At 43.1% G+C, this 25,100-nt stretch overlaps 1 protein-coding gene and 1 long non-coding RNA gene across 2 annotated transcripts in view; one reads left to right on the top strand and one right to left on the bottom strand.

The window, feature by feature from the left end:
• Positions 1-6,066: 6,066 nt before the first annotated feature.
• Positions 6,067-25,100, top strand: part of ERICH3 (glutamate rich 3) — a gene marked incomplete at its 5' end in the record, with an annotated part of 66,463 nt that continues 47,429 nt past the window's right edge. Inside the window, 3 exons of the mRNA XM_082227208.1 lie at positions 6,067-6,289; positions 13,630-13,723; positions 24,785-24,910. Of these exons, the coding sequence (XP_082083334.1) occupies positions 6,270-6,289; positions 13,630-13,723; positions 24,785-24,910 (240 nt within the window). The remainder of the gene's footprint in view (positions 6,290-13,629; positions 13,724-24,784; positions 24,911-25,100) is intronic.
• Positions 7,208-14,773, bottom strand: LOC309534867. Its single transcript, XR_014220907.1, has 2 exons — positions 14,613-14,773; positions 7,208-7,506 (listed from the first exon to the last, which is right to left on the bottom strand). It is a non-coding gene; the product is annotated as an uncharacterized lncRNA (long non-coding RNA).

Raw genomic sequence — 25,100 nt, forward strand, 5'->3', positions numbered from 1 at the left:
TTTAGTAAGCCACCTTTCCAGAAGGAGTGCCGTTCTTTGGACAAAGTGCCCAGTTCATTTCAACTGCTGATATTGGGGGAAAGGTGTGATTTGATCAGTACCTGTGTACATCTGTATGCAGCCATACCCAGCCTATGTTGTCTTTGCTCCTTGGAAAAGAGGGAAGGACTGTGCAAATAGGGTTTCCACACGTATGAGAGTATGCACAAACCAGCCACTGTTGTTTGCCGTGCAACAGAAGTAATGGTAATGTATAGATTTAGTGGCTTCATTCTGATGTAAGGCTAAGCCATGCCTTAGTGAATGAATAAATGAATGCCTTAGTGAATGAAGCACAGTGAGCCTCAGGCTTGAATAGTTCACCTCTTCAGTGCAGGTGTGTGTAGGAGAGACCCAAGCCTTTCAGTTTCATTTTAGATGAGCCACATATATATTGCCATGTCATACAAACCTGGGCAAACTGTTGTGAATGTCAACCATGGTTTGTTGAAACAGACAAAACTTCAAACCATAGTTTATGAAACTGGTTTGTTTTCAACTAAAGTTAGTTAAGGTTAACCACAGTTCCCTGCCCCCTATGTTCTTTTCCCTCGCAGTTTTTCAAAAGAACTGACAATGTTGGCATACATTTACAATAACGAAGTGAAACAAATATTGGGATACGTTCCTCATGGCTCTTCTGGGTTGTTGTTGTTGTAATGTGCTCATTTTCATGCATTTGATAGGATACAGGTATATTTTGTTTTCAGGTATGTGAGGTTGGGCCACTAAAGCTGGTTCCAAAGTAAGGTTAATAAGCTTACCATAATCCATCATGAATTTCATTTGCACTTATGCAAGCGTGCCAAATGTTACTAAGGGAGCAGGAAGAGAAAGAGGAATGCAATAGAATCTTGCCACTCAGACTAGCCATCTCGTATTACTATGCAAATGGCCTCCAGCAGTGAGTGTAAACATTTCAGCACTCTTGTAGGATGTTGGTGTTGAGATGCAAGACACATCCAGGCTTGAATTGTCAGATCTTTGCTGTGAGAGCTAATACTGCAGGAACTACACTTTACAAATCTTAATTTAAAATGGGTTTCTTCAAAGAATAGCCCCACAATGCGGTCTTACAGCTACCAAAAAGCAACAACACAAAACCCCTATTGATTTTTTCATTATCATCCCTGTTTATCCAAGAACTGCATTTTGGCTTACTGCTTGCCGCACATAGCCAAGATACTTGGACAGAAGTAGCTAATTTGGGCGTTAGAACCCAAGTTAAAGAGTATGGTTGTCCTCCTGAACCACTACATGTGTAATTTGTACTGGGGCTGTTTGTGACAGATGGAGCATCCTTTTTGAAGTGTTGTTCTGTGATAGAGAGCAGGAACAGTTGCCGTGGAGTTATTACAAAACATATAGGTCACTTTATTACATTTACAGCTCAAAAGGAGCGTTTGAAAATGGCTTTGGTACCACTCTGATTCAAGCTGTTCCATGGCTAATTAGCAAAGGTTTCCAATCCGGATAAATGTCTGCTGCATCTGCAGACCACCTTTCCCCAAAATTAGCTCTAGAAATATATTAAAGGTGCTCGTTCATTGATCTGAGCCTTCTGCTAAATGTGACCTAATGCTGCTGGATTATTTGGTTCATCTGAGCACATGAAATACTTGAAATCTAGCACTGCTGCTTTTCTTGAAAGATGGAAGTATAGAGATTATGGCTGTCAGAACAAAGCACCAGGGAATATGAAATATTACTTATGAAGGCCAGGTTGCAGCTGTTTGGGCTTGTGATGGCAGTAAGTAATAGTGGAAATGTAAGGTCAGATGCATAGAAAGGAGAAGCTTAATGCTACGCTCTTTGCAACAGTGTTCCCTGTGCCCGCCTACATCTGCCTATCCCAGTTCTTTATATCCCGCCTTTCAGGATACAGATCCTCCCAAGGCAGTGTACAAGAAACAGTGCAGTATTACTAAAAGAGCTAACAAGGTGTCCACTAGTTATGGACTAGAGCTCCCATCACACCCAGCCATCCCAGCAAATAGTTAAGGATGATGGGAATTGTTGTCATCAGTATGTAGAGGATACCAAGCTGGCTGTTGCTAATCTACCTCAAATGAAGTGAAGCACTCAAGGATAACTAATTCATTGCCAGCAGTCCTGCACCCATTTACCTGAGTTTAAGCCCCACTGAACTCAGTAGGACTTGCTTCTGAATAGAGACATGTGTAAGGTAGTTTAGTGAATGCAAACAGGACTGTGTCATGTAGCCTTTTCACAGAACCTCAGTGCCATTCAGAATGCAATAGGTGTGGTTAGACTATTAAGAAATAAAAGTTGCCAAGAAATTTTGGGCAGGATTCACTTAATTAAGTTAATTAAGCCTTTGGCTTGGAGCCAATTTGATTCCCTCCCTCTCTTTCTTTTTTCTTTTCCTTCTCCTCCTGCGATGAGGCGACATTTTAATATTTTAATGTTTCATTATTTTAATGTTGTATTTTAATTTTGTTTTTAAGTTGTAATCATTCAACTGGCCGTAATAAATATCAATCAATCAATCAACTTGTTTTTATTATTGCTTGTAAGCCGCCCTGAGCCCGGCCTTGGCTGGGGAGGGCGGGGTATAAATAAAAATTATTATTATTATTATTATTATTAGTAGTAGTAGTAGTAGTAGTAGTAGTAACTGGCAGAAACCCTTCACAAGGATTTCTACTTGCCCGATGGGATTACCCCTCCCTCTGCCCGCATGCTCCACAAAATTGGCTGAGGGTGGGTGGGTGCTGAATGCAGGACCATTCCCTCTGACAAGCTGGAATGCTTGGAAGACCACGATGTTGAATTATATCCTCTGTTCAAAATAAACAATTGCATGCATAAATACAGCATAGGCCTAGCAGTGATGTTCCACTATTTCCTGTTGATGAAGTTTTCAGTGGTGTTGAAAGTGACCATGTAGAGAGCTGCTTGACTTCCCACCAGAAGGGGTCGTGCTACTCCTGTTCCTAACACATTTCTTATCTGCAGTGATGAGATGCATTACGCTTTATACCAGTGAAGGAATGGGGAGATATTCCTCAAGGCATTTGCCAAAACACAATTTCACACTTTCTACCTGGGAGACGCATGGGATATTACCTCAAGAAAGGTGGAAATGGGAGACCTTTCCTTCTCTTCAATAAGTTATTAGCACTTCTGTTTCAACATGTTTCCTTTACCAGGGCTACAGTAATAATAATAATACAAAATCCCTGCTTTGCAAAGAATGGGAGAACTAACTTTTGAAATGCTGGTGGTCTCCTCGGAACTATGTGAAGGAAATAAGCTTATGCCAATGTTTTAAATGTGTTAGGAAAGTGTACCTCAGGCATGGGGCAGGGACCCCACAGTGGAGTCCCATCCTTCCTGACCTCGCTATGCTAGTTAGGGCTGATGGGAAGTTAACTTCTTACTTTGATTTGCCTAAGACAAACAATACTCCCTTCACAAAAACCCCACACAGAGAGAAACAGCACCAGGCAAGCCTTGCTGGGAAGAGAATTCCATAGAGTGAGGCCACAACCAAAAAGGCCCCCTCCCTTGGCGTAATTCTTCAAACTTCTCTCAGACAGAGGACCTGCCGAGGAGCCTGGGATCACGAATGAAGGGTCCATGTATGTTCACTTGGTAAATTGTAGTTCCAAAACATCTGAAGGGACTTCTCTGCCATACACACAGCTAAGCATAACCCATCCCACTACTATGTATAAAGTGCTGAATATTTATTTTGCTGACTACATGGCCTTTTGCCGTGAAATTAAGACAGGTTGCCAGAATCAAATTCTTAGATTCCAACTTAGTTTTGCTTAGCACTCAGTTCTGGGTGGCATGTTCTTGATTCCACAAAGATGGAAGTTTCTATAACATGTAAGCTTTGGGACCCTTGTGGACAGATATGAAAATAGGAGTGGAGCACTATGACTGCCTCGTCTTCCTTGAAATGAAGGTCCAGAGGTTCATATGGATCGAAAAAGGAATACAGAAAAAGCCATTCAAAGGAACAGATGAGAAGAGGACATTTTTGTTAGCAGTAGGAGATGCCAGCAAAACCCATTGGGTGGTATTTAATTGTCATGCTCAGAGCAGACCATAAATAGACTTTAGACATGGCTAACTTAAGTCCATGAATTTCAATGGGTCTAACTGGTATATGATTTAGTTGGATACTACCCGTTGCTTTTTAAAAGTTTCCTTCCCACTGTTTTTAAGCCAGAACATACATTGTAGTTACTATTAATAGGGCCATCAAGGCGGTGTCTTTCTCAATACATTTTTTAAGCCTTCAAAGCCTGTGGCCATCACTACATCTTATGGCAGTAATACCTTAATAAGTTGTGCATTATCTGAATAATTTCTCAAAACATGTTCAAGCCCAAGAGATTTGGGAGACACTTTCTACACCTTTTGCAGCTCGGTGACAAATATTTTTGACAAGAGGCAACTAGAATCATACACTGAAATAAATATTATTCTTGATTCGCCCCTGAATTCGGAGTAAAATATGCATACTTCTTAGTGGCACACCGGACGCCATTGCTTGTCCCTTTAATACGGGTCCCCATCTGTAACATTGCTTTAAGTGTGTACAGTTGTCTACCACTATGTCACTTTCCTTATCCTTACCCTCCTTCCAAAGCACATTCAATGCACGTGACTTCTCTCAGAGAATCATGGGAACTGTAGTTTCACGTGCTCAGAGCTACAGTTTCCAGTACCCTTAACAAACTACTGTTCCCAAAGTTCTTTGGGTGAAGTGACTGAATGTACTTTAAATGGGGTTTTGCGGGGGGGGGGATCTTCCCCTTTTTACCACTGCGTATTGCAGATTGTAAGCACCTTGGAGTCAGTGTTCTGCCCAGGTAACTCTTGTTAGGTTTACATCCGTGCTGATGGCATCCCAGACCCTCCAAGCGTCCCTGTTTTCCAGGGAAGACCATTATTTAAAGAAGCCATCCTGGTTTCTGACCGGGATGTCTGGTTTTCCTTAGGATGTCCCTATTTTCATTGGAGAAATGTTGGAGGGTATGGAGTTACCCAACCTTCAAGCCACCTGGAGGCAATCCTGTATAGGGAAGTGGTTTTTTAAATGTTTAATTATGTTTTTATATATGTTGGAAGCTGCCCGGACTGCTGGGGCAACCCAATTAAGATGTGTGGGGTATAAATAATAATATTAGCATTATGGAATGGGAGGTCCCTATTTTCATCGGAGAAATGTTGGAGGGTATGGCATCCTGCCGTGACGGATCACTGGCTTTCTGCCTTTCCTCCTGTTCCTGTATACGCCTCCTCTCCTCTACACAGCATTGACTAGGTGGCGATTTCAATAAGAGCCCAACAACTGCGGCAAATGCTTCAGATCCTCGCCCAACAGGGGTAGCTGCGCGGGAGCGCAGTGGAATCAAACCAAGCAGTTCCCCTACGACGTAGGTGAACAAGCATTGTGGGTGGTCTGGCCAGGGCATACCAGCTTCCGAACCTTTAAAATGAGGTCGTGCTGTTATCTCCGTTGGTAGAGCGTGTGAGACTCTCAATCTCACGGTCGTAGGTTCGAGCCCCACATGATCGGGCAAAAGATTCCTGCATCGCAGGGGGTTGGACTAGATGACCCTCGTGGTCCCTTCCAACTCTATCATTCTATGTTCTTAAAACGGGACTGGATCATAAATTAGCCTCCATGTCTGAATGAATCACTGGTCTAAGCACTTTGCAAACTCTATGTTCTGTGTATGAGATGGGGAGATATATATATATATTCCGAGGTCCCTGTCTGCAGATCAGACCAGAAGCTCCACCGACGGTGCGTTGTGTGTGTGTGTGTGTGTGTGTATTTGTGTGTGTCGGGTTACAGGCGCCTGGGGAACCTGCTTGCAACACAGCGCAAGTGGCAGCGCCGTTCCTCCTATCAGCTGAGAGAGCCTTCCCAGTTCTCCCAATACATTGGGCTAAAGGAGGTTTTTCTCTCCCCCCCCCTTTTCTTTCGGTCTGTGCGCCCGCCTCCTCGAAAGCATCACCACGTGGCCCTCCCTTAGCAACGGGAAGAGATGTTTTGGCACAGTCAGCTGGGGGCCAGGTTAGGATCCCTGAGGGGAATCCACAGGGTCGCGGGCATCTGGAAGAGGCGAGGAGGATCAGCAGTCGGTTTCTGTGGCGACTGCTGTCTTTTAAAAGCACACGGCCTTTAAGCATCAGGTTTTTTGTTTTGTTTTGTTTTTTGTTTAAAAAGCCATTCTGCAAAAATGAACCATCCTCACCCTGGGTAAGTGAGAAGGTTCCAGATCTTCAGGAGGAGGGTCAGGGGGAATGGAATAAAATGGGATGGGGCAGACAGCAGCTGCATATATTTTGTGTGTCTTAAAAACCTACCTATTCACCAGCTGGGGGGGCTTTTTGGTATTGTTTCAGGGTTCATCTCCTGTTTGAAAATTACATATATGTGCCTTTTCTCCCCCATTACCAAAACGTCATTTTCTTTTCAAAATGAAAGAGAGGCTTTTATGTATAATGATGACATGCGTCACTCTCGCCGCCAGAGTTGCAAACGTCAGGTGCTAAACCTCAATTAATGGAGCAGAAAGATATGTTTAGTGCGAAGTTTGTTAGACAGCAGAGGAATACGAACAGGGAAGTGCCACAGCTGAACTCATTCATATTCTCCAAGAGCGATGTGGTGGCAAGGAGCACGGAGGGGTAATTTAATGTTAAAAACCTGTATCCAAACTAAAGTTACTGTTATCTTCCTCCTTTTGGGTTACCTGCCTAAATACAGATTTGGCAGCGCTTGTTATTCAACCAGAGAAGTCTTTTATGCAACTTAAATGTAGTAAAACTGATATTTTAAAGCAACTGTGATGAGTTGCTTTCTTGTAATGAGCCATCAGAAATAAAGACTGGGAGGCAAAGTATCTCTGAGCTTGTCTTGCATTTAATTTAAGGTTTTCTTTTCCCTTTCCCTTGTATCTATCACCTTTTCAAAGAAGAAGAAGAAGAAAATGGAGGGGATGCAAATTTAAATCATTACAAGTTTTTTGCATTAGAGATGCAACAATAACTTTCAATTCCTGTTGTCAACACTGGCTGGTTTTTTTGGTTTTGTTTTCTAATTAATTATTTGAGAATTGTAAAATCAGCTGTAAGGAAAGCAACAGTAATAAATTCACAGCTGATCATACATTGCTTAACTTGCTAAAACATCCAGCTTTTTATTGGGTAATATTCACACTTGTTTTGAACTTGGACAGATGATTATGATGATTATTTTTAAGTGAACTTTGAGTGTTTTAAATGCATGAGCTTTAGTGAAGATAACCCCTGAAGCTGTGTGTATAGATTAACTTAATGAAGACAAATCCACATATCTTGTTTTTGGCAAAAAATTATCCATGCCAACTGAAATGCTGTATCTGGCTTCGTTCTGGGAGGACTATTACACAAATCTGATCCACGGAGTGCTCCGATGCTCAATTAATGATGGACCTATTATGAATTAAGGGATCCAGATTAAGTTAGTTGCGCTTGGTTCTTATTAAAACCAATGGCATTTACATAATGATTAACTTACTCCATTGATTTCAATGTGACTTAAACTTAACTGAGGATACAATCCTATACACACTTACCTGCTAAGTCCCATTGAACTCAGTGGGCGATATCCAGGAAATAGCAAAAATATGCAATGCAGCTTTACATAGTGATCATAAATAGAATGTGCAGAGAGAGGAACAGGAAACTAGGCTAATCCTCTACGATTTTCTACAAAGCCTCTCCACATAGTTCAGGCATACCTTTTTGACAAGGTAGTAGTGACAACTAGAAGCCACAGTGGACAAAATTGTCCTTCTGTGTAACTCTGAAAGCTGCTATAGACCTATCAGGGTATATACTGGGGGTGAGGAACATATGGTCTTTGCAGATGTTGCTGGAACTCCCATCATCCCTGACTGTTGGCCATGCCATCGTATCTGTGGCTGTTGGGTACTGAGGCTCAATATTGCAGAGGGCACTGCATGAGATGACTCTTTGGGTCCCTTCCAACTCTGCAGTTTGAAGATTCAAACATTGGGAGGGCAGCAGGTTCCCCACCTGTGGCCAATGCTGGATCACCGGCCTTCAGCTCCAGCCCTACTTTTCTCCCTCGCTGCCTATCAATACTGCTGCCTCCTGTGATCCTTGGCCGTATGAAGGTGTTTGTGTCAGAGACCCATCTTCACCTTGGTTCTTCAATCCTTCAACTCTATCTCTTGACCATTCCCAATCATTGTTTTATTAGCCCACTTGCTACTCAATCACCTAAGCCTCTTTCTCTTCCTACAAGGCTCTCCAGACCTCAGCATTAACATTTATTCAGCACCCATCTCTTATTAACCCCTTCTTGCCTGAGAGACCCTGGCCTTCCTTACCCTTTCCTCAAGCCTCCTCTCCTCCATCTATTCTGGGTTCCCTATCTTCTAGAACTTTTTTTCAGTACTCATTGTGCCTTTGAAAAATAGTTCTGATTTTGGCTCCAGGTCCCATGTTGAGTTGATTTTTAATCCCAGCCAGACTGGCAGCTCTATTTTATCACAGAAGGCACATTGCAAACTTCCTCAGAGTTTTGCTTCTGGAAGTTAAATGTTTAGAAACATTCCATACTATTAGTCTTTTCTCAGCCAATCAGTGCCAGAGGCTTTACAGCCATCAACACAATGCAACGTCTATTTAAATTATTTACAACTCACTTTTCATTGTTCACGGGACGCGGGTGGCGCTGTGGGTTAAACCACAGAGCCTAGGACTTGCCGATCAGAAGGTTGGCGGTTCAAATCCCCACAATGGGGTGAGCTCCCGTTGCTTGGTTTCTGCTCCTGCCAACCTAGCAGTTTGAAAGCACATCAAAGTGAAAGCAGATAAATAGGTACCGCTTCAGCGGGAAGGTAAACAGCGTTTCCGTGCGCTGCTCTGGTTTGCCAGAAGTGGCTTAGTCATGCTGGCCACATGACCCGGAAGCTGTATGCCGGCTCCCTCGGCCAATAAAGCGAGATGAGCACCATAACCCCAGAGTTGGTCACGACTGGACCTAATGGTCAAGGGTCCCTTTACCTTTGCCTTTTCATTGTTCACACAACCCTAGCGTGAGGAAAAACTTTAAAATACACTAAAACAACATTTCCTTTAAATAGAACTCAATGTAAAACCAAACACCATAATTTAATAGTGATTATTGGAACTTGTGAAATATATATAACTTTGCAAAGTCAACCAAATCTTTGTTCCACTTCCTATGCCTTTGCATCATGCATCATGCTCCATGCCTTACTGTGAGGCTGGATCTAGACACATTCAAAAAAAAGAAAGCGTTTGAGGGAAACACGTTGTAAACCTCAAAGAGGGAAATAATGTTGGCAAAAGACAGAACTCGACAGCACCACCTGGTGTCACAGTGTTATAATGCATATAAAATGCTTTCCCTTTACTAATGTAGCTGAGTCCTAACATTCACCTGCCATTTGACCAGTTAAAGCCTGGGTAAATTCTTCCATAATTTCTCCTGGCAGCATGTGTACTGTGATCATTTTCAGATTCAGATATGGCTCTTAAAGGAACAAAAGCAAGCATTCAAAAATTAACTAAGAACTCAAGAGTGATTGGTCAACTAGCCTTGACATGAGACTTCATGTATCTGAATGGGTTGTATATAATATGCTGGGACTTCCATATTACATGAAACATTCAGTTTCCTGTTAAATGAAGGCTCTGTACACAACACCAGCTTAAATGCAGCTACGTTGCTCTTTTGTCAATTCAGATCAAAGCAGGTTTTTGGGAAACTGAGTATTTCATAAGAAACAACAGGATATATACAGGATAGATATGGATTGTGACTGATGTTGAGTGTACACCACTTTCCAGTGGGAATGTGCTGGATGCAGAGTAAACAGGAATGTGTGTACACTATTATATATTTACCCAGGAGTAAGACCCATTTACCTTAATGGAGTTTATTTCTGAACAGATGTATGTAGGATAATGCTGCTATTCTGTTTGCAAAGGTGTCAGTTTTCTTTATCACAACTGGAAATAAAGGCACATTGGTTACTGTATTAAAGCTATTAAACCTGGGAAAATATCTCGGTTGCGGTTGGGTCTCATTTCAGCTTAAGTGTAGAATTGGCAATAAAGTGCAATTGTAAACTATAAGGCAGAGATTGTAACTCCCTGTAACTGGCTCTACCGATCAATAACTAGGATCTTTCCAGATTGTTTCTTTGGTGTACCATTGCTAATTTAATTGCACCATGAACAATTAACCGTGAAGATTTGTTTTCTAAAAAAAAAGTTAGAGACTTACGGAGTCTTATGTTCAAATCTACCTTCAAATCAATAAAAAGTCACAAAAATTTGCTCTGAAAGGCAACGCTGTTTACAGGACATAAAGTACCATGACAGTAGTAAAGGGCAGATAATGTATTTGGATCTTGCATCATAACCTGCCAAGGGAGCAGGTCTTTGGTTTGATAAAGCCGTAAGGGTTATGGGTTCTACGTTTCTGCATAATTAGGCCTTGATGGCTGGTGGCCTCATTGTGCCCTTTTCTGACTGGAGGTGTGTGCTGGTTGGAGCTGTGCATTGCACACCCTAACAGGAGGCAGTGAGTTTAAGCAGAGGAATGGTTGGGACAAGTAAGGCTCAGGGCTTGTAGGACTTACAACTGTGTTTGGGGAGCGAGCCCTTCAGGAACTAACGAGTGATTGGGGGAATTATTCCAGTGCTAGGAGGAAGCTCTTCTCATTGCTGCCTGTGGTTGTACACTTCACGTTTCCACCCTCTTCTATCACCACCCCAATGAAGATGCTTTATTCTCTTTTGTCTCAGGTATGGTTAGTAAGCTTGTGGTAAACAAACAGTGCTTCATGCATTGCCAGGAACAGGTAACATAAGAAGAATGTTGTTCGCTTGTGGTCTTTCCAGTGTTGAAAACATAATATGTGTACTATGGTTTGCTGTTAACACTTGGAAATAGAAACCTGGTCTAGGCTTTCAGTACATAGTGTGTGTGCACGCATGCATTGTTTGTTTGAATGAAAGGCATCCATTTCTTTAACAGGGTGGAAACCATGCCCACACGTAACCAGTGATGTCATACTAAATTTTATCATATTGGACCTGCTGGGTGGGAAAGGAGCCCATTTCTTTCTCGTGAACTACAGACTCTCATGAGATGTGCTTCAAAAGCAAAAGGCTGGGGTCTGAGTCTGCCTAGAAGCTAGATCATCAAAGCTGGAAGCCTTTCTCTGTGATCCAAAACACCTGTTGAATCAGGGTTTGGGGGACTGGCCTGGCTTGGTTGGATATAGAAGTGTCTCTTTGTATGGTTAAGTCCCTGATGTCTGTCCCTGTGCATATTTACCAGTGAGGGGAAAGGGGAGGCACGTGATGATGCATGGGGATGAGAAAGAATGGGGACCAGTAATGGGCTTCTACTAGCACATGATGCTCAGATGCTAAACAGTGTTTTTAGCAGCAAATAGAAGCCAAATATTGTAATAAGACCAACAAATTGCATATCTTCCAACTAGACACACGTAATTTCCTTAATCAAAAGAAACTCAGGGTTTCACTGGATCTGAATCTGCCCCATTCTTGCCCGTGGGGAGTAATGCTGCTTCCTTACAATCATACGCTGTGAATGCTAAGCATTCACTTATACTGTGTAGCTGACAGACTGGCCAGCGTTGAGTTATCTGATCCAGAGAGTAGCCCAGGGATCTTCATGGAGAACTCTAGGTTGAACCCAAACTGTCCAGGTCATGATCTATGGCAAGTGTGGGGAATGTTGGGCATTGGCAATGCTTGATGGGGCTGATGAGAGTTGCAGTTCTGCAATATCTGGAAGGCCAAAGATTATCCACCCTTGATCTACGGGTATTCATGAGCAGGTGCATGGCAAAAGGTCAGAAGTGAGGACTCCCATAGCTAGCTAACATCTCTCTTGGGATTAGTAATAATAATTGCTCGTCAGAGAAAAAGAGCATGACATTTATTCTATTGAGCACTGCAACCTTAAACCTGGCTTTTGAACAAAGTGCTCTTTGAGCCTATAATGAATTTGGACGTTTTGCTGAAATGAGACTATCCACAACTGAAATGTAACACAGTAGTTCAGCAGCTAGCATTGCTCTGTCCCTGTGATATCTGTGATAGTTGAGATATCTGTGTTTTAACTTGTATCTGGCCCGTGAAATACTGAGAAGGAAGTAAATGAAAGAATATCGGGGTAGGTTAATTCCCCCCTACACCTCTATTCAGGCAGCACACTAGTGCCAGGAGACATTATAAATCAATGCGTGGCATAATTGCTGTAATCTGGCAGTTTCAGATGCAAATGCAACTACTGTGATAAGGAAAGTAACATAAAACAGTTGCTATAGCGCCAGTGTTTAATCACCAGGCATAACACGTCAAACTAAATTGTCTGCTTAAAGATCAATTTATCTGTGGAGGCTGTGGGATCATTGTGAAACCAAAAATAAACTTCCTGTAAGTCTTTGGCTTTTGTCGATGTTCTTTTCTGAAGAGAATATTTTTATGCCACCCTTTCTTCTCACCAAGAGACCTTTTGTTTACCATCACACAACATCCTGATAGCATATCCACCTGCTAAAAGCCACAGGGTTAACACACAACAAGAGAACTGAGGGAAAAGAAAGGTGAGCTAATAATAATTGTATTCACCATTTCATTTAAGCTAAGATGGCATATGTTTCCTTGGCTTCCTTGGCATTTAAAAGAGGGGTTAAAGGTAAAGGTAAAGGGACCCCTGACCATTAGGTCCAGTCGTGACCGACTCTGGGGTTGCGGCGCTCATCTCGCTTTATTGGCCGAGGGAGCCAGCGTACAGTTTCCGGGTCATGTGGCCAGCATGACTAAGCCGCTTCTGGCAGACCAGAGCAGCACACGGAAATGCCGTTTACCCTCCTGCCAGAGTGGTACCTATTTATCTACTTGTACTTTGAAGTGCTTTTGAACTGCTAGGTTGGCAGGAGCAGGGACCGAGCAACGGGAGCTCACCCCGTTGCGGGGATTTGAACCGCCGACCTTCTGATCGGCCAGTCCTAGACTCTGTGGTTTAACCCATGGCGCCACCCGCGTCCCACAAAAGAGGGGTTACTTAGGCTTATTCCCACTATGCCTTTATCTCAGGAGGTGTGCAAAGAATCTAAACCAGGTGCACCTCTTTAAATGCTCACGTGTAGATATCACCCTTGTTGGGCCAGGGCAGGTCTTTAAGGACACACATCATAGCTCTGTGAGCACCTTAATTAAACACACCAGCTGTGGGAAGTGCTGGTGTAACTGCAGCAGATACAACTTCCAGCCTTCCTCAACCTGTACTGGCTGGATCTGATGGGAGTTGTACTCCAAAACATCTGGGGGGCCCCAGGGCGGGGAAGTTGTCATAGAACCTCTCTTAGCCCTGACAAAAGTTACCTAGGTAACTATGTGGGTTGTTTTGCCAGGGTGTTGTGTATATGTGTGTGTGTGTTCCTTGCATTTTAAGGTAAACAGTTCTCTGGGTTGTTGTTTTTTACGACTGTTTACAAGTGACTCTTTTGGTTTCAGATTACTTGCAAATTACAACAGTCTAACAGACAAGCACCTGGCAGGCTACTTCAGCAACACCCGGATTAGACGTCACCTGCGGAGATCAGGGCTGGTAAGTATGCAAATATTTCTTGTCAGTTTCCCTGCTTTGAGCCCTGGAGTGAGGAACCCAAGGCCCTTCACTTATTGAACTACAACTCCCATCGTCCATGACCATTGGCGATGCCACTGGGACTGATGGGAGCTGAAGTTTCTCATTCCCAAATTAAGCACATCTGTTTATTGAAATGCATGTTATCCAACCCTTCCTTTTAGGATCTGAGGATGGCATGCATTTATTCCCCCTTACCCTTTATCTTGGTGACAACCCTGAGAAATTGGCTTGGCTGAGAGAAAGTGAGTGGCCCACGATCACCCAGGGAGCCAGCTGAGTGGGAATTTGATCCACATACAGTGGCTAAGTGGTGACACTTTTGGCATTCTGTTTCATACCCTAGCCTCTTGCCCTTGCCGCCACCCAAGAAAAAGCATTTGGGGCATACAGTGGTACCTTGGTTTATGAGCTTAATCCGTTCCAGAAGTCAATTCTTAAACCAAAGCATTCTCAAACCAAGGCGTGGTTTCCCATAGCAGCGGGGGACTCAATTTACAAATGGAACACACTCTCAACAGGAAGCAAAAAATTCTTACTCCAAGGCAAAGTTCACAAATCAAAACACCTGCTTCCGAGTTTGCAGCGCTCCTAATCCAAGTTGTTCATAAACTAAGCTGTTAGTTAATGAAGGTACCACTGTATTTCATTTACTACCTGGCCTGGGTGCCGTGGCTTTCCTAATAATGTATGGCAGCAGCACCTGTTATTACTTTGGCCACACCTGTCACAAATCATTGTGACAGCATCCAGAGTTGACCAATTAATGTGGCAGCATTACATGGCATGCATTTTGCACAAAGGCTGGACACTTCCTTGGGAGCATCCAATTGAATTTTGTGGGACTTACTTCTGAGTAAACGTTTGTAGGATTGAGCTGAATGGACCCTCTCACAGGTGATGTGGAATGGGTGTCTTCTATTCCAGGGTTGTCATTATTGGCCAATTGACCTGTCACTCACATTTACAGTGACTTGAGTCCACTGTACAGAAGTGGAAATCAAGCAGCCCAGGTGAGAGTGTACCAGGTGGGCAACCACCATTTGGAATAATTTTGTGCAAGGTTAATTTTTATGGATCAAAAACAAGTTGCTTCTGACTTTGCTGAAGTGCTGGAAAACAGAAGACGTTTCATTTTGTTTACATCAGTAGGATATTCTAATTCTGATCTGAAGGGTTGCTTGTGCTGGACTTCACCTATCGATAGAGCAGTAGGTGAGAGGGACACGAAATAATGGCTCCCATGATGGAATGTTCCATTTGTGGTTCCTTAACTTCCTTTTCCTCACTGAACAACCCACATTGCCTGGAAATCTCATCTATACTATACATTGAAAGCCACATCATACCAATTTAAATGGTTGCGGCTTCCCCCAAAGGATTCAGGGAACTGTAGTTTGTTAAGGGTGCTGAGGAAACCCCTATTCCACTCATAGAGCTACAGGGTTCAGCGTTTCCTAGCAAGTGGGGTTCATTGTTAAAAGACTCAGGGAAATGTAGATTTCTAAGGAGAATAGGTGTATCCCAATAACTCTTAGCTTCCTTTACAAACCATAGTTCCCAGTTTCTTTAGGGAGAGCCATGTCTGTTTAATGTGGTATATTACTGTTTAAATATATAGTGCAGATGAGGTCTGACTGTAGGCAATTGCCTGTTTTGCACCTAATATTTTTAAAACACAGAGAAACTCAGTGACAAATGCTCTCTTTTGTGAGGAGCTGGGGGATGGGGTGTGTTTGTGTGAATTAAACCTGAAAAACAAAGAGATGCAAAATTGAGGAACTGCTGCTTACAGCAGCTAGTTATGTAACATCAACCATGAAGGGCTAAAAAGAATAATGACTGCTACAAAATCAGGCATCATGAAAATAAAGTAGAATTGCTGAGATAAAATGTGGTGCATACTGGGAGGGTGGATGAACTGAAATTGAAACGGTGTACTTTTAGGCTATGGTTTTCTTGATTAATAGAAGAACTGAAACTTGGTCACCAGTTAATGAAAGTCTTGCCCCATTTGCTAGAAGCCCCCACTCTCTTTAAATATCTAATATTATATATGAGTAAGGCAGTAATAGGTCAATCTGGCATGCTGGTGCTTTTAAACTGTCTTGCTCTTGTGACTTAACACTGCAATTAATGGAAGAGTTCTGTGGGGTCGTCCCCCCTTTAATGTAGTGTTGTTCAAAATATTCATACTTCTTCCTTCTGGTTCTAAATATAGGTGACAATACGAATCCCTATTAACAAAAATCTGAAACTTAAGGTTAAATGAGATCAGAATTGTAGTTACAGATATTTAATGTGACCATGCCTTCCGGCAATGCAACATGCACGAAAGTTAAAGTTTCCGTAAACATTTTTGCACCTGCCCACTAAATACTGCAGACCTCCCCTGCACTCATTCTTTGCGAACTTTTTCCAGTATTAACATATCCTGTAAAAATAATACCTCTAATTTTATTTACTTCCTCCCTTCCTCTTTTCTCAATGAAAGCCTAACAACGCAATGGGGAACATAACTCCATCTAAGCATACATTTATATGCATCTTAACTCGAACTAAGTCCCGCTGATCTGAACAGCATTTGCCCTTCAGTAGTGTGCATGGGATTGCAGCCTAAGCATGTCTACTCAGAAGTAAGCCCTCCAGTCATACCTCTTTTTGCCAACGCTTCATGTTGCGTTTTTTCGGGTTAAGAACGCGGCAAACCCAGAAGTGTTTACTTTCGGGTTTCACTGCGTGTGCACGCGCAGAAGCGTTCTGCACAGTTCACTCATGCGCGGAAGCGCTCTATCACACTTCGCACGTGCGCAGAAGCACCGCTCTGGTTACAGACTTTTTGGGGTGTGAACGGCATCCCAGAACGGATCGTGTCCACAACCAGAGGTACCCCTGTATTAAGGTCAGTGGGACTTGCTCTGAGGTAACCAGGTATAGGACCACAGCCTTAATAGGGTATTTTCCAGTGTAAGCATTCAGACTAAACTATCTGATGTTTTATCGTATTTTTAGTTTGATGTTTTATCGTGATTTTACTACTCTGTTGGTAGCCGTCCAGAGTGGCTAGGGCAACCCAGTCAGATGGACAGCATACAAATAATAAAATTATTATTATTATTTATTATTATTTGGCATAGAGATTGCAGAAAGGAAAGTGGATGTGTATATACCATATGTTTAAAGCACATTTAAAACATGGGATTTCCCCCAAAGAATCCTGGGAACAGTATTTATTAAGGATGCTGGAATTGTAGCTCTGTGAGGGTAAACTACTGCTCCTAGAATTCTTTGCGGGAAGTCATGTGCTTTAAATTAATGGTGTGTCATAGTTCATCCTCCTGGCCATCAGAGGGCAGTATACAGCTTCCAGGTGGGAAAGGCAGTGTTCCGATGAATTGCTTTTGAGCTGTAGACTTTGTCCGTTCATGGAATACAGATAAATGAGAACCCATTGGGTAATCTTGGTAATGTGGAAGAGTGGACTCCTTGGTCACAAGGCATTTGAATAAAAGCTATTTAGAGGAGAATCATGCCACCTAATGAGGCACTTAGCATTTTCAAGTGACATTTGAAGCAAAATAAGACTGTTCCGTGCTCAAGACGTCTAACACTGGGAATGACTGATGAAGAAGTATTAATGGAAACTGGAGCTTTGTTCCATCTTAATAAACATGACTTACTATCAGTAATACAGCAGCAACCCATTTTAATGCTACTGGAGACCTTTTGGTGACATAGATGGATTAGGTCTGCATATACTTGCTATCTTGGCATAGGGCTTGGGCTTCTGAGCGTAGTTGTATCAAGTCATTCCTACCCACAAATGGCACTGAAGAGTAAGCCTGCTTTTAAGCCGTTTCTTCGTCCTCTCTTTTAACCGAGCTTAGCAGCTTTAAACTATCACTCTTTTTTATTAACTGCCAAAGGCCTATTTTTATCCGAAGGAGGCTCAGCAAGCCGCCCTATCTTCACGAAGCTGGTAATTAGCAGACGGGGGAGGCCAACTACTCCTTCGGAAGACGCCGAGCTTTCTATCTATAAAAAAAAAAGGGAAGGAATTGAAGCTGCTATAACCCCAAGAAACACAAGGCAAGTTCAACCCGATAATTATTACAAGGGACTTTTGTTTTCTTTTTTCTGCTTCGTTAGACTGCCTAGCTACCTTATTGGTTACGTCGTGAGGTTGTTGAATGAGGGAGAAAGACCTAGCTGAACTTTAAACGAAACAAGGCACAATATAGAAGCTTAAGACCAGTAATATTTTCTAACATTTCAAATGATTGATTCCTCACAAGTCCCGATGTAAATAGCTGGAGAACTAAACAGGTTGGAGAGGTTGGAGAGGTTCAGGAGGCAACTTCCATAAACTTCCATAAATCGGCACCTCTACTACTGTTTACTCCAGCTTAGAACAAAAGATAAGCCGCCGGTAAGCAAGCACCCCCCTACTATATATCCATATATACCCATATACCCACTATGGTCCTCACCAGGAAAAATTACAAGGACCAAGGAATTCTGCCTAATTCACCACAGAGGCCGATGGAACGACGAAGGAGACAAAGTAAAATTACCAGCTACTTTCCCCAAAAAGACTCGAGCAAGAGAACTCTGAATGAGAGTATCCTAGATGTAGCTATGCCTTTGCCACTTACAGTGCTGGATTGGTCAACACAGTTAAAGGACTTGCAAACAAACAACAAGTGGACAAACCATCCAACAAATCTGGCTCAAGAACTTGCCATAGCAGAGAATGCTACAAAGGCTAACACAGCCAACACATCCGATGCCAATCCTCATTTGTCACCGCTGGAACTTGGAGGTAATCTTTCATCCCACTGGGTGAAAGCCAATGACTGTGGAACAGAAATGTGGGGTGATCATCTTCAGGAGCAGATATACCAGATCTCCAAGGATCTCCTTAACGTTAAAAAATTTCTAGCGATAACAAACGGGCTGCTCCTGACCCTAGTGGATAACTTCAAACAACATGTGAGCGCTTCAGACCAGAATACAAATCCCCTAGCCAGCCCGGATCCACCACTCCCCAGCAAACCCCGGAGGAAAAAAGCTGAGCCTAAGAGGAAGAAAAGCAAAAACATGAAAAACCTAAGGCGGCTTAAGACAACTCACCGTACCTGTAAAAAATATTGGCAGAAGCTCTTTAACCTTCTTCCATCCCTTTCTACAAGTGGAAAAAACAAATCCAAGTCGAGTGCCATCAAAGAGACACGTAAAGTAGATACTCCCATAAAAGAATCTAAATCAAGTTCTGAAGAATCAACACCGAGCTGGGACAAAGGAACTGATCCATCTGCAGTCATATCGCCCCAGAGTCCTCTCATGGCCAGCACAGAATCAGTAGACAGAGGTGAGCAGGCGACCCAAACTATCGAGGGGAACCACTCCTCTCAAGTTCGACAGATGTTGTGTCCCAAAAGAGAATGGAGTTTAGTCCTAATCCCACAAAAGCTTGTCTTTGCTAATTACCCTAAACCGCCTAGATTTTACGCAGGGTTGGACCGTACAGACCACTTTCTGTCTATTATAAGTGGCATTTTACCGGGGGTAGTAAAAGCAACTGACATAGCCGCTATAGAGTATCTACATCAAGATGATTGCTCGGTACGAGCACTGATTACTTTTTTAGATCATAATCTGGCCAGTTTCATTTTTAGAGCTAAAAACCTATTCAAAAAAGAAAGAATAGTTCTGTTAAGAATATTTGAAAATAGAGCACCTGCAACCCCTCTGATAGGGCCCAAGAGCATAGGAGTGGAAGTTCACAAAAGGGAAAAAACCAACCACCAAAACCATCGAAATAGAAAGCATAAGTTCCAGCAGGATCATCCCCACCAAACAGCACCAAATGAAAAAAAGGAAGCCTCACACCCAACTGGCGTCGAGCCTCCCACGTGGGACAGTGAGGACTCCGTTTGGGAGGAAGAACTCTCGCTGATAAAGCGATTCTGGTCACTGCATTCTCCAGCTCAAACTGAGATCCTGAAAAGATTTGATTTACTTCGAAGCAGACTAGAAAAAAAGGATGATCAAGGTGAGACAATGAAGGACCCTTATGTGCAGCCTATATCTCCCAAATGTCTGGTGGATAAGAAGACAGTGGGAGGCACCTTTAAATGTGTGGACGTGGAATTACAATCAGAGCCCCCTGTGATGTACAATAAAGTAAGACCAAAGCAAGGTGTGAAACCTCAAAGCTCCTGGCACAGCTATCTTAAATTGTCTCCGAATGAATTAGCTTCCCCCCCAACTCCAAAATCTAGCCCCAAATCACCAAGAAAAGAGGATCACTACACTCTCTCCAAGCAGCCAGCCTCGAAAAGAACCAACGGGTGTGTTTTTTTAGACACCAAAGAATTGCTGGACATGGTGGTGACATAGATCCAGCCCCCCGAAGGGCCCGGGGCCTAAAAGTGCTGTCCTGGAATATCGCGGGCTGGCACGCCAAGAAAAATAATCAACAATTTTTGGGTTACCTTAAGCAATTTGACATCATCTTCTTTCAGGAGACATGGCAGAATGACCCTATATTTCTTAATGGGTATAACTGCCACTACCTGCCTGCCTCTCCATCTCAAAGGGGCGGCAGATCTAGTGGTGGCCTAGCTTGCTTCATTTCCACGGAGCTAGCGCACTCCCTAACAGCCCTACCCAGCTGCAACTCTTTAGCAACAGCCGCCCTACTTAGCTTCAAGAGAACTATTCTCTTGCTGGTCAATGTCTATATCCCCCCAGGCCAAAAAAAACCCGTTGTTAAGGCTACATGGGCTGAGCTAGAGGCGTTTTTAGAGCCACTCGAATCTATTTACCCGTCTGCCCTGACCATTGTGTGTGGAGATTTCAACGCTCGTATAGGAACAGATGACAACAGTCTACACACTCATTTCAACCAATTTTTGGACACTGAAGAACAGATGGATATTGGCGCGACACGTCTGTCCAAAGATAGTAGAAGTAATTTCCCAGGTCTCTGCTTAGTGCAGGCTGCTAGACGGAGGGAACTGCTGATATTAAACGGCAATATAGAGGGGGACCGCCCCGGGGAATATACCCATTTCTCCAAGGCTGGGGGAAGTGTTATAGACTATATCTTAATCTCAAGATTTGCTCACAGCTTTATAAGGAAGTTTCAAGTGGGCCATAATACTCTGAGTGATCACCTACCTCTAATTTTAGAGCTTGCAGGCGGGCCTTTTGACCATTCTATTGCCGAGCCACAATATATACCTTCTGCAAATTTGGATATACCAGCCCCCAAAAGACTCAAATGGTCCCCAATATTGAATGAAAACCTAACCCTCCTTCTTCAGTCAGTGGAGTTAAAGCTTATTCGCTCCGCTATTGTATCAGGAAATTCAGCAGCTGCGATTATGGAACGCTTTAAATTACTCTTGGAAAGATTGAAACCCCATTTAACAACAGTGATACATAGCTCCGCTACAAAGAGGGCAAAGGACGGAGCTAGCTGGTTTGACCGGGAGTGCAGGCAATCAAGGAGACAAATGAGAACAGCATACCGGAGATACAGGAAATCAGGGACTGCTCTCCTACTTAATGCTTATATTTATCTGAGACGGTCGTATAAACAATTATTAAGGAGAAAGAAACTGGAAGCTGAAAGAGCCGCATGGCACAGGTTGGTTAAGGCATCGCACGAGAAAGATACTACTTGCTTTTGGCGAACCATATCTGGTCTACTGGACCAGGAGCGCACGAATTCCATCTGTACAGTGGAACCAATGGAGTGGTTGCGCCATTTTCAATCTTTGTTCTATGACCAGGAAGCCCAACATTACAAACTATGCATTCAACTGGAGGACCTACCTCATTGGCCAGCAGTAACTCCGAAGGAAGTTGAGAACTTAATCGTACAATTAAAGAACAACAAGGCCCCAGGGAATGATTACATCCCTGCCGAACTTCTGAAGTCCAACATTGGCTGGTGGGCCCCCCTGCTGGCGTCTTTATTTTCTTGGATCGACTCAACGGGTTTACTCCCAGATGGTTGGACTGAGGCAATAATTATTCCAATCTACAAAAAAGGCCCCATGACAGATCCGGCGAGTTATAGACCAATCAGCCTTCTGCCTATACTCAGCAAACTATATGCCAAACATCTTTATACCAAGCTAACTAGCTGGCTGGAAACTGAAGCTATTCTAGCGGAAGAGCAAGCGGGTTTCAGGCAAGGCAGATCCACCATAGACCATTGCTTCACCCTAGCCTATTTAATTGACAAATATGCCAAAAAATCCCGTGGGGTGTTATATGCAGCCTTTATTGATCTAAAGGCTGCTTTCGATTCAATTCCACGTGTAAGACTCTGGGACAAATTGAGCACCTCTAGCATAGACAAAAGACTATTATTTCTGATCAGCTGTTTATACAAAGACACGGTGCTGCATGTAAGAACTTCGTTAAATGGCCATCTTATAGGACCAGTTCCTGTCAGTAAGGGGGTCAAGCAAGGCTGTATCCTGGCTCCAGTTCTATTCAACATCTACATCAATGATATGGTTAACTGTTTGTCATCTCCGGACTTCCACGCCCCCAAACTGGCTGACAAAGCAATATCAGTGCTTTTGTACGCTGACGATGCGATACTCCTATCCCGAACAAGAATAGGTTTAAATAGGCTCATAGATGAATTCTCAGCATACTGTAGAAGAGAGCAACTTGCAATAAACTATCAGAAAACCAAAATCATGGTTTTTGCAAGGAAACACAGACAGTACAGCTGGAGGATGGATAACCAGACAATTGAACAAGTCAAAGCCTTCAAATATCTGGGTATCGTTTTCCAGTCGACCGGGTCCTGGGATGCCCACCAAAAATGTGCCAAAGAAAAAGCTGCTCAAAGCATCAAGATGCTGTCCCGCTTCTTCTATACGAAGGGGGGCAGATACATCCCAGCAGCCCTTGAAGTTTATCAAGCAAAACCTCTGGCGCAGTTATTGTACGGGGCGCAAATCTGGACGGGGACCCATTGCTCCAGTCTTGAAACTGTCCAGTCCAAATTTCTAAGGCAAATACTCGGTGTCCCCCCCTGTGTTCCAAACGCAGCATTGCGACTCGAGGCCTGCCTTCCATCTGTGGAAACTCGGACCTGGCAGAGAACATTTAATTATTGGCTTCGTCTTAATCTGAATCCTCCTGGTCTACTGCCGTTAGTAATGCAAGACCCTCACGAAAGCAAGTGGTTTAAAACTGTGCATAAAAAACTCCTTACATGCGGTCTGCACTCACAGTCCCTACTATCAATGGGCCTCATCAAAGCAAAGAGTCTAATAGGCCAGCGCCTGAAAGACATCGAACGACAAAACAACCTGACTATCTTAAAGAAACTGTGCCCATGGTATACCTACTTTCCCCCTTCTCATTTTGACTCTCCAGCCTCATATTTGTCTAAACTAACCATCCCAAAATACAGACGTGCCTTTACATTGGCTAGATGGGATGTTCTTCCCTCTGCTGTACTCGAAGGTCGTTACCAAAAGACCCCATTTGAAAAACGACTCTGCCCATGTGGAGATGGTAACACGGAAACAGTGTCCCACGTCCTTTTTTCTTGCCCTCTTTACAAAGACCTAAGGAATGAGATTATTACTCCACTCATTCTCTCCAACCCCGGCCGTTCAACAGACATTACACTGCATTTTCTATTATCTGATACGAACAGTCAGATAACAGAGAAGGTCGCGAGGTACATCGAGAGAGCTGTGAAATTGAGGGCCACCATCTGAGTGACAGACCTGTTCATCCGACGGACCTCCTTTTGTCTGTTCTTTTCTTCCTTTTATCCCTATTCTCATTTTTAACTTTTGTACAGCTGTGGCCTGTTGGCTTTGCTAATAAAGTTTTGATTTGATTTGATTAAGCCGTTTCTTCCCGTGCTTCTGTTACATAGCTTTTCAGGCATTATTTGTTCTTAAGTCATTCAATGAACCTAGTATGTTAGTGCATGCTTCCAGTGAATTGGAAGACTGCTCTTAAAAGCTTAAAAATGAAAGAAGAGTCTTCTAAAGAGGATACCGAAATGGGCTTTCAGGCTGAGGTCCTAAATGTCTCTGTGCTACATTGGATACTTTACAAGGTCTTCTACCTCATTCAACCACATAGCACAAATTGGCGTAGCATGTATGGAGTGAAGGCACATTGTTGTGTTCTGTCCTTAGAGCCTGGCTACACATTACACTCACAACATGAGAACAACCACACAGTGTGGGAACGCCCTCTGTTGACCATTTTGAAGGCTTCCTGATCAACAGGCAGAGAAAGGTGGGAGGGATAGGAATTGCACAAACACAGAGTGGACACGAGAGCTGCTGGCTTATCCTCTGCTCCAGGGATGGTCAACATGGTGCCCTGAGAATGTTGTTGGCCTACAACTCCTATAATCCCTCACCATTGCCCATATTGACTAGGGCTGATGGGAACTGTAGTCCAACAACTTCTGGAGAACACCACATTGGCTACCCCTTCTCCACCCCTTGTTTATCTGACTTCCTCTCTTCTTAATGGAAGATTTTCTCCAGGAGTTAAGAAGGAGAAGAAGAACAGGACATTAGCCACTAAAGAGATTGATAATAAGTAAAGAACAACAAGAGACAGGGTAGACAACCAGTGGCTCTTCCTTTACTGTGTTGTGATTTTTTAAAAAAAGCCTCCTCTAGTTTCCTCTGCCAAATTTTTAGCAGGCAGAGTTCTTACCCTATTCCTGTGTGGCTGTGATATGGAAAATAAATTAAATCACCACCACCATCATCATATAATAGTAATAAGCCATCTCCAGGGGTGAGCATATCATTCTGCTAGGTTTTTAACAGAGCTTTCACTGACAATGAAAGGAAATGAGGAAGGCTTGGTTCATATTGATCTCCTTGGGTACATTGGACCTCAAGGCATACTAGATTGTGGCTAATACACACATATTTGGCAAAGTTGCCTGAATCTTGCATCTTCTACCACCTTCTGTACTTATATTTTACTTTTTCTTGGCAGATCTCAAGAAGTGGAAGAATAATATCAGAGAAGGAATATCAGCTAAATGCTATGAGGAAGGATCACCATAAGTATATACGGGAATGTTTGGCCCAGGCCATATTCCACAAGGTGCTTGACATGGAAGTAGGTTTACATTATGGCTACTTCTCCTAAAGGCTGTTAAAAAGAAATATTCATAGTGTTATTCCAGAAGGATTACTGAGAAAACTTCCTGGTGTGGCAATAGCATGCAAATTTAACCTTTGGTAGGGAACATGGTAGCTTGAGGAGTCTGCAACACTTTAGGACTTAGCGACCAGCAAATTCTGAACAC

Source organism: Podarcis vaucheri (assembly GCF_965113315.1).
Source record: "Podarcis vaucheri genome assembly, chromosome: 6".
Classification (NCBI taxonomy): Eukaryota; Metazoa; Chordata; class Lepidosauria; order Squamata; family Lacertidae; genus Podarcis; species Podarcis vaucheri.